This window comes from Apaloderma vittatum, unplaced genomic scaffold, assembly GCF_000703405.1.
Source record: "Apaloderma vittatum isolate BGI_N311 unplaced genomic scaffold, ASM70340v1 scaffold1211, whole genome shotgun sequence".
NCBI classification, from domain to species: Eukaryota; Metazoa; Chordata; class Aves; order Trogoniformes; family Trogonidae; genus Apaloderma; species Apaloderma vittatum.
The window spans coordinates 216,743-226,539 of NW_009699409.1; the positions used below are offsets into that span (position 1 = coordinate 216,743).

The 9,797-nt window shown below is 38.2% G+C and overlaps 1 protein-coding gene across 1 annotated transcript in view; it reads left to right on the forward strand.

Moving 5' to 3' along the window:
* LOC104280631 (NADPH oxidase 3-like) overlaps positions 1-9,797 on the forward strand; it is a 39,448-nt gene that overhangs the window by 17,133 nt on the left and 12,518 nt on the right. The window contains 4 exon segments of the mRNA XM_009878338.1: positions 1,540-1,669; positions 4,747-4,839; positions 5,955-6,208; positions 9,735-9,797. The exon segment at positions 9,735-9,797 is cut by the window's right edge and continues 1 nt beyond it. Of these exon segments, the coding sequence (XP_009876640.1) occupies positions 1,540-1,669; positions 4,747-4,839; positions 5,955-6,208; positions 9,735-9,797 (540 nt within the window).

Genomic DNA, 9,797 nt, shown 5'->3' on the forward strand with positions numbered 1-9,797 from the left:
GTGTGCACATGGCCTCATGCTCTGGTAAAGTTTTTCAGATCTAAGGATAGACTCACTTTGTGTTATCATAGTAACACTTTTTATGTCTGTTTCATAAAATATTCAGATGGTATTGACCACCACTCAAGTACATACAGACCACTACTCTCTGACATAGAAGAATGTCCTAGCCCACAGCAGTGTGTGCCTGTGCCTGTTCTCTGGAGGAATATGGTGTCACCAAGGGGCAGGGAACAGGCCAGTACAATATTTTGTGGTGTGTTACCTTTCTCACTTCTTTCCTTGCCATTTGAGAGCTGCCACATTCAATTTAGCTTTAAGTGTTCCTGAAATTGGGCCCAATAATTAATCCCAAGTTTCAGAGGCAGAGCTGCAAACAAATGCTGTGAACTGTATTAAAATGGCCCTTTCTCTTCTCCCTCTGGCAAATCTTTTAGCATTCAATTCCAAACAACTATAATGAGCCCTTTACACCTTCAGCTTTGTAAGCTCCCTCTGCCTAGCCAGCTGATAGACACTCCTCAGCAAGACACTTCCCCTAAAAAGGGGACACTTTTTTAACAGCCCTATCGATAGCATTCAATGAGTGCACTGCTTGCTCCAGGCTGGAAGCGGACGGCAACACAGCAGTTCCCCAGCACAAGCCCATCACCATCCCATTCAGGAAGAGGAGTCAAAACTCAAGGTTTCATGCACTTCACGCCTCTTTTTCCTTGCCAGATGACTGAACGAAATTCGTTCAAGCTACTTTCTTTTCTGTCTTTCTGTCTGAATTGGTGGCAAACGACGACACTGCCATGTAGAAGGCAGCAGCACTTCTTATCTCCTTGTCTCTTGTTAGACTCGTGGGCAGGGCAGGCTAACACTGTAGAGCCAAAGCAAGCATGGAAGGGAAAAAATCAGAGAAACAAAATGAAACAAACAGAGTTTCCCCTTGAAAATCTTCCTTCCCTATCCATAATCAACACCAGCTGAAGCCCATTTAAACTGAACAGTCAGATTGATATGTTTGGGAAAATCCACATCATTAACATTCTCTGAAGTAAAGAAGCTAGAATTTAATATGTTTAGAGAGTGCACATCTAATTGCAATCCTCCAACTTTATTTGAAGCTTTTAAAAATGCATTTAGAAAGTAGCAAAGGAAGGAGAAATTCTGTCACTATTAAATTTTATTTCCTTTCTAAACAATACCAGATGCCTATATACAGAGGAGGTCAAAGTATCTGCTCCAAAGAATTTGGAAATCATTGTAATTTTGCCACAAACAGCAAAATATACAGTTTCTACATAAGGACTCTCCACATGTCAGCTGCATTGACGTATACCAATACTACAACACACTTCTTGCATTAGCTCAAGAAGTCACAGTAGCTAAAGGAAAGATAATTTGAATAAGAGAGCAAAATAGGGCTGAAATGGCCAGTTCTTGAACTTCCAATTATCCCAGAATCTGCATTTGACTACTCATGCAAAATCTACAGATGTACAGAAATCTTGCAAAGCAGTATATCACTGATGAACATTTTTGTTTTAAAAGTCAGCTTGTCCGAGGTCAGACACCTCAGAGTCTGCTGCTTCACAATGTCACTTACTGTAAGGATCGCTACTGGGAATGGGAGAATGCCACTCAGTGCCCTTTGCCACAGTTTTCTGGCAACAAACCTGTGGTAAGTGTGATGTTTGTTTTCTGGTTTTAACTTTATGTCTTTTCCTGGGTGGCCAAATGTCTTAGGGAGCAGGGAGTTGCAGTGTATGCTAATGACTGGCATGTTTAGAGAGTAGTTTCACGTTTCTGCACCATGACTTCTCCCTGTGCACTAAATTAGTAATCATGACCTCCTCTACAATCAATATTGACAGGTACAGATGAAGAGTGATGTATAAAATTTTTGTGACATTAATAATAATTTTTATTTCTGGAAGATCCTTCAGTTAGGCAACCCTCCCTTTGAAAGATATGGGTTACAGAATTGTACTGTATTTAAACTGAGTACATTTATTTTTAATTATTCAGTATCACCAACACCCTTGATATGTTCATCACACAAACATAGCCACCAAGTGAAAACCTTATGAGGGTAGAGATATAGAAAATACAATGCAATAGTAAAGCTAGTGATGCAAATTGATGTTATTATTTTAACTAATAGTACTTTAATATGGATACCCTAAATACCAAGGGAGAATAAGTCGGAAAGACAATTACGTCCTTGCTTTGGGGCATATGCTTCATATCGTCCAGCCTTGTGATGTCTTAAGCTAGGTAAAAAGGAGAGAATTTGAAACAATGAATTATGAAAGCGAAAGGCAAAAGGCAGGAAAAATGTCCCATGGAAGGGTGGTTTTGCTGCAACAAGATTGCAAATCCACAGGGGGTAATTAAGGAGCAGACTTGTACAGTATGTCAGATGTCTAGCATCCAAACAAAATCATTTAACATTTACAGCACAAGATTAAGCTTGCTCATATGCAAGTTTTTGTTGTTTCTTCCAAAAAGAAAAAAACATACCAAAGGAAATCCTAAAGTAAAGGAGAAAAATTAGCATTCAGTGTCTTGTAGCTCTTTTAATGGCTGACATAGATTTTTCTTAAACTAAACTATTGTTAGCCACTACCCAGCCCGCATATTAATGAGAAAATGCATGCCTCTCTAAAAATTTCAGCTACAATGTCGCCATAAAAATCAATGCATGGCTACGCATCATGAATACAGACACAAGCTTGCTTCCAACACTATGTCTTGACATTCATTATCATAAAACTAACTGGAGAGAACTTCCACTTCTCCATGTTAAACCTATTTTGCCACACTTTCCTGCATACCCAAGGCCATGCCTGCAAAGTCACATTACTTTAAATGAATTGTGTTAATACCACATGGCATATAGATCATCTGTGAGAACGGTGCTTTGCTGGATGGGTAATGTGCCATGGTGCGATACCTGCTAGACACCGCAGATATATAGCACAAGTTTGTTCAGAGGCTAAAAAGCTATGGCAAGGTGTGCACAGCAGCGGCACAGCCAGGATTGCGAGGTGGCACCTGAGTGCACGCCCTGCTGGTCACAGTTCCTGGGGCAGGCTACCACAGCGGAGCCATCCTCGCAGTCATGCCACATCTGCTCCACTGCCCCACATTTCAGCACGTAGGAGCCTGCTCTGGCTCCCATTGAGGACGATGAAGGACTTCTGTTGCGCCCAGGGCATCCAGACTTTTATCCTTATAGCCCCTCCCAAGCCATGGGCTGCCCCATCTCAGTTCATTCTCATTCCAGGAGGAAAAACCACGTGGGCAACACTACCAATGCCCTAACTAGCCAGCCAGGAGGCATGTTGTCTAGCAGCCCGTACCTCCTGGTGGATGTCCTGTTGTCCCAACTCAGCCAACAGATATTTTGGATAGAATGCTCCATTGCACTGCAAATCTCAGATGAGCTCTTGCTCCGGGTAGCCTACCCCCTTAACATTCCTGTCACGTGCTTTTATTTACAGGTAACACAAATGGAAGGGAGGAAAAACAGGTCTCATCATTATTGTGGCTTGATATATGCAGATATATTCAAGATGTGAGACTACCCACTGTGCAGAGACACCTGTAGTATTCAGGGACAATGGATGTGTTGAGTTTCTGCTTTAACTGAGAATCTTCTGGCTTATGTTGGTTTCTTCCCATTATTAAATCATGCATTTTTTTAATTTAATTTTCAAGACTTAACCTTGGGAAATTGCCACTCCATCCTCTTAGCAGTTTCTAAAGAAGCCACATAATTTTATGGCTTGCTTCTCATAAAAGATACTTTATAACTCCTGTTACCCAGCTTGTGGAGCAAAGTCAATGTTTCAGCAAGTAAAGTTACTCTTTGGAGATTTTAAAAGCCACATGACTGTGGAGTCTTCAGTTTGCTAGAATGAGCTGTGTAATTAACAAAACTGGAAATAAACCAGTATCTCTCCTAGGAGAAAAAAACAAAACCCAAAACAAAATAAAACACAAAGATTCAATTACATCTAATTATCTTAGCTATCAGCACAACTCAGTGAAATCATCAATTGGTATACCTGAATAGCCAAGTATCTTTGATTGTTACAGTGATCAGCACATATGATTAGCAAGTGCAAGCACAGCAGTCATCTGCAGTGCTTAAAGTACGACCAGCTCAGTATCCTAGATGAAAAGACCCCCACATTTATTGATACGGAACTGATTAATGGTTTAAGTGGAAATGTATCCCATTCTTCTAATTGAATATTTGGGACATAATGCTTTCTCATGCAGCATCAGAAAACTCAGAGCTAACAATAGGAGCTACTCCTGTCTGACCCTTCTGAAACACTGTAGAGTTTGAAGAGCAAAAATAGTAAGGCTATAGGTAATATTGTATAAATGTACGCATCTCTACATCTTCAGGTCCAATGATATCTATATGTAACACCTAAATAGATTAATCCTTTTACCTTTTAGTAGGAAAAGATTTTAAAGGACTCTTCTTGGCCAGAATACAGATAGATATTAGCACTGCTTTTGGAGTGCATCTGTGAAGGAGTCCCATATGTCTGTTCCACAAGAAAGCCAGAACTGCTGCAGTAGCAACAGAAATACTCTCTTGAGAAAAGCAAACCAAAAAACACGGAAGAAAAATCAAATAATTTCATTTTAGACTACTCACTGATTTAAACTAGAAATGCAAAATACATTCATACACATTCTAACAAATGTGGTTTTTTAATATGCAACTTTCTACAGGCTTGGAAGTGGGTTTTAAGTCCCATGGTGTTGTACATCTGTGAAAGAATTGTTAGATTTTGGAGATCTCAACAAGAGGTGGTCATCACTAAGGTAAGTAACATAGGTTGCATGTCTGAGTAAAAAAAGTTGTCAATGATATTTTTGTCTTTCATAGGAATATGGCCTCATTTTTCACTAACAGCTTCAGCAGCTCTTCCATTGCAATCACGGTTTCAGCCAAGTATTGAGTTTAGGTTTTGCATTTATTCTAATAGTATGTCCATAAGGATATTCCATACGAGATCAAACTTGATTGATGAAGTGCCAGACTTTACACCACCACAAGTATCCGTTCAGAGGGTCTCTCTCTTTTTAGTGAACTGAAACCATGTTCCACCACAGTAAATGCCAGAGATGCACTCGACTTCAGTAGGACAGAGTTTTTACTTTCAAATCAGAAGGTTTCCAAGGAGATTAAGGGTTATATTATCATCATAAATAGTAGAAGCTTCATTAATACCACTGTAATGGTTTATCCCAGTTGTAAATATCTCTGTGCTAAGGGCCTATTTAAGTCACAGAAGAATGGATGGGGAATGCTGCTGTTGAAACAGCCAAGTCCACAGGTATCAAGCCAGCAATCAGAAACAGGCTTATCTTCTGTGGGGGAAAAGCATGTCAGATAAGTCTTGCTGCTGATTTCACAGAGTGGCTGTGATCTGAGATTCTCGGTGTACTATGTGTGACATATGAAACTGGCTGCTTAACTGACATTACCTCTTAGTAAAAGCATATTAGAATTGAGACCACTGGGCTTTTTGCTTCTTGCCAAACCAGTAATAATCCCATACATGTTAACTGTGTTACAAGAGAGTAAAACTGGGGAAATATTCCAGTTTATTAAGGAATATTTTGCATAGGCTCTACTAAGTTTGAAAACTGACAAGTTGTTTAATTGTTACAGCCTTTCCACTGCCTCTTACAGTCCCAAAGCAAGCTGCCCCATGGCACACACTGTATGTGCCCTCAAGCCATTGGGCAGCAACACCACTGCAACATGCATTTTAGAACATAATCTACAAGACATTTAAAAACTACTGTGCATCCCAGGTTGCATTAACTTGTGATTGAACTCAAGAGGAAATGACTGCAAAGCTGTAGCCTAATGAAAACAAACAGTAACTCTTCTGAAGGAAAATAAAACAGGTACTTTTATTACTGTTTAGGTGGTAACACATTCCTCTGGAGTCATTGAGCTTCACATGAAGAAACGTGACTTTAAAATGGGACCTGGTCAGTATATCTTTCTACAGTGTCCATCTGTCTCACAGTTGGAATGGCATCCTTTCACCCTCACCTCAGCCCCGGAGGAGGACTTCTTCAGTGTTCACATACGAGTTGTTGGGGATTGGACTGCGGCCCTTTTCAAGGCATTTGGAGCAGAGGAAAAAGCTTTCAAGGAATTGTGGATGTTACCAAGGTTTGAATAACAAATGATACATTTTAAAATGTTCATTCTACATTTTAAAATAAATGTTAACATTTTAACTATAATTAATTTTGTGTGTGTTCTTTATGATGTAGTATTAGACTGTAGTTCTGGATCCCTAAACACATTATTACCTTAAAAAAGACCCACACAAATAAATGCAGTTGTGACCTTAGGCCAACAGCTACCGAGATGATGTGATGACTAATCCAAGATTTAAAAGTCCTTATCAATATCTGTATTTCTGTCTCTATTATCTAAATTTCTGACATTTATATCTACACCTAAAGATATCCATTTTGACATTAAAACAACACTGGAAGATATCTGATAGCTTTCTGCCTGTATGCACCCATTACCTGCCACCCAAAATTCCAGCTTTTCCCTTTCAGTTACTTAGGTATTTAATGGTCCCAGAAACTTCTATCTGAAACCAACTTCTTTCCAGCAGTCTCCCTCAAATCTCTTTGGTTTCCAAACCCTGCTCCACTTTAGAAAGGTTATTGGAGCTCAAATTCTGTATCTTTGGCATCTTAATCCAAGCAAAAGGTTGATGCTTTATTGTTGCAAGTCAGCAGAGTTCCGCTGAAGTTAATGGAGCCATCCTGACTTAGACCAGCTAAGCATCTAGCTCTGTATATAAGGGATTCAAACCATGTAGCCTCTTGCAGGTAAAGTGGAAATTTTCAGCAAAGAGCCCAGCACAGGAACATTTCAATTCTAGTGGATTGTGTAGGGCCTGGGACCAAAGGGACTATTTCCCCCCTGGAAAATTGCTTTTGAGGAGGGAATTCTAGTAAAAATGAACAGCAAAAGGCACCTGTTTAACTATATTTTGTACAATTTAATGAATTTATTGGGACTTGGATGCTAAAGAACATTCCCCTAAAAAGCTTATAGACACCACTGAGCTACAGGGGCATATTAGAAGGCGGAGGCAGAGAAGAAAGCCTAGTCCAGTCCATACATTATATCAGTTAAAAAGAATTAGAAATGAAAGCCATGCCTTTGCTGAAGGCAAGTGGAATGAGAAGTATGCTGCTTCAGCAGAACTGGAGCAAAAAATGGTCCAAAGTGATTGACAGCCAGTGTAAAGAATGAGAAAAAGAAAAGTGTTATCAAATGTTGCTGGCCACAATGCAGGGCTGAAATTAACAGTGCTGTCATATATAAAGACTCTTATTTTTAATCTTGTTAGGGTGCCTAATGCCATCATTCAGTTGCTTTCTTGCAATATATTAAAAAGAATATTTCAATAGTTAAGCTAGTAATAAAGCAAACAGATTTCAATATTTAAAGATAAACATGAAACTGGTGACTATATTAAAAAATAACAGATAGCAGAAGACAGAAGACATGTAGCAACTTAGCTATAAGGTAAGGTTCTAAAAAATATATAAATATTATAATTAATAAAAGAAGACAAAATAAAACGTATGCACATTTATCCAGGTAGCAAAGATGGTTAGTTGTCATTTATGGCCAATTTGAGAGATAAGACAATAGAACAGTCTATTCTTGTGAACCTAATCAACTTCCATATTACACATCTTTGGGATTTTGGCTCACTTAACTGCTGTTTAACACACTGTCCCACAACTGAACTTCTCTTACAGTCATGAGTGCTACACAATTGTGCTGATTAGCAAATATTTAAATTCTAAAAATAATGCAAGAATTCATTCATGTTTCTTTTCCAGAATTAAATACTTTCCCTGCGTTCTCCCAAAGTACTTTCTAATGAAATTATGTAGATGGACACAAAGAATACAGACAATCCAAGCCATAGCTACTAGAAACAGTCTAGAGTCCTATTTTCTACTCCTCCCTTGGCAAAAGTAAATATTTTTTGCCACTTTCTTTACTATCTTCCTACCTTTCTCTACCCTCTCTAGATCAAATGAATGGGTTGTATAGCTCAGTTTCTCCACCTTCTCTTCCCTACTTCTCTGAGACTTTGTATTTGGCTAAGCTCTCTATCTACGGCTGAGCAAACCAATGACGGGATCTCTGCCATTTGAGGATTTAGGAGTAGGCTGACAAGACAAATATCTGTAAGGAAGGATTCAGAAATAATTGATCCTATCTTATAGCACAAAGACAGATTAAAGAATCTCTTGAAATTGCTTCCAGATCAATTTTTTCTCAATCTGCCAACAATAATGAGAATTATTCCCAAGCCCACATAGAAAGCTTACAAAAGCACTTCTCAGGCGCTTTACATATATATACTAATTTAACCATATTTTACAGGATTTTTTGAATGCTCAAAAAGTACAGGGCTGGGCAATAATCTGTATAACAATACAAATTAAAGAGCAAAAAAGGTTATTTTTTTTATACCTGAGGCCAGATTTCCCAAAGTTATCCCTGACTAGCTGTTTCATTTGCTAGTGCATTTGCAGAACATTTGGAATATTGAAATAAAAATGACAAGTACAAATAAAGGGAAAATGTTTGCTAGCACTTCAGGAACACTTTAAGACAGCAACAAGGGTTTCAGATACGTTGTCTCCCTATATCTGTGTGTACCATTCCTTGGTAATCCTCTTTTCATTTCCTGTTTAAACATCTCATTCTTCCTATGCCTGCATATTTGTTGGTAGTATTTAAGATGAATTTTAAAGAGGATTCATGCAATAAAGAACACAAAACCAACAGAAAAACTAAAAGAAGGAAAAACTCAATTTTTCCTAGGACTGAGTGTAAGTGAAACCATCTTCCAGAGCACTTACAGTATTTAAAGACAGACTGAACAGAACACTCCAAAGTACTGTGTATTTACATTCCACATTGCTAGAGGAATTAATCTGATTATTTAATAATATTTTTCATCTCTAATTTTTATCAAAATGAATGTCTCAGCATCAGCAACATTGATTACAGAAGGTAGTAACATAAACAAGCATTTCTCCTTACACATTTTGCCTTCATGTCAGATACTAAGCACAGCATTTTTGCCAGAAATGTATTGCTAAAATATTTTTTTTTCTGAGAGAGCTGAGGAAAGTTTCCTTGCATATGATGACCTCTTTCTAGCTTTGTCTTTTATTGCTTTAACACACATAGAGAACTTTTCAAAATGATTAATATAATCTGTTCCTCTTTACTTTGATATATACAATATAGAAAATAAAGCTCTAAAACAGGATGCTTTTCAGTAATTCGTAATCAAATATGCAAATTCCACAGCTAAATTTGGACATGCAATTATATGACTAATCACATTTCAGAAAGCCAGAAAATTGCAATTGCATGCTTAAATAGATGGCCAGGCCCCAAACCCACATGGGTGCTCTTGTTCTCTCACTTCAGATAAAACAGTTGCTTTGCTATTAAATGGCATCCACTGAAAATTAAATGTATTTTTATGAGTAATTTGTGTGCCAGCTTAGACATGTCTTTTCTCTTTTATTTTAACAGAAGTTCCGTTTTGAAAATATGTAGCCCAACAAATTTTAACCATGCTGTCATTTTATACATTGATAACCCTTGACTCAGTGTCTTGTTGCCATAGGCTGGCCGTGGATGGACCATATGGATCTGTGACCACAGACGTCTTCCAGTACCGAGTGAGTGT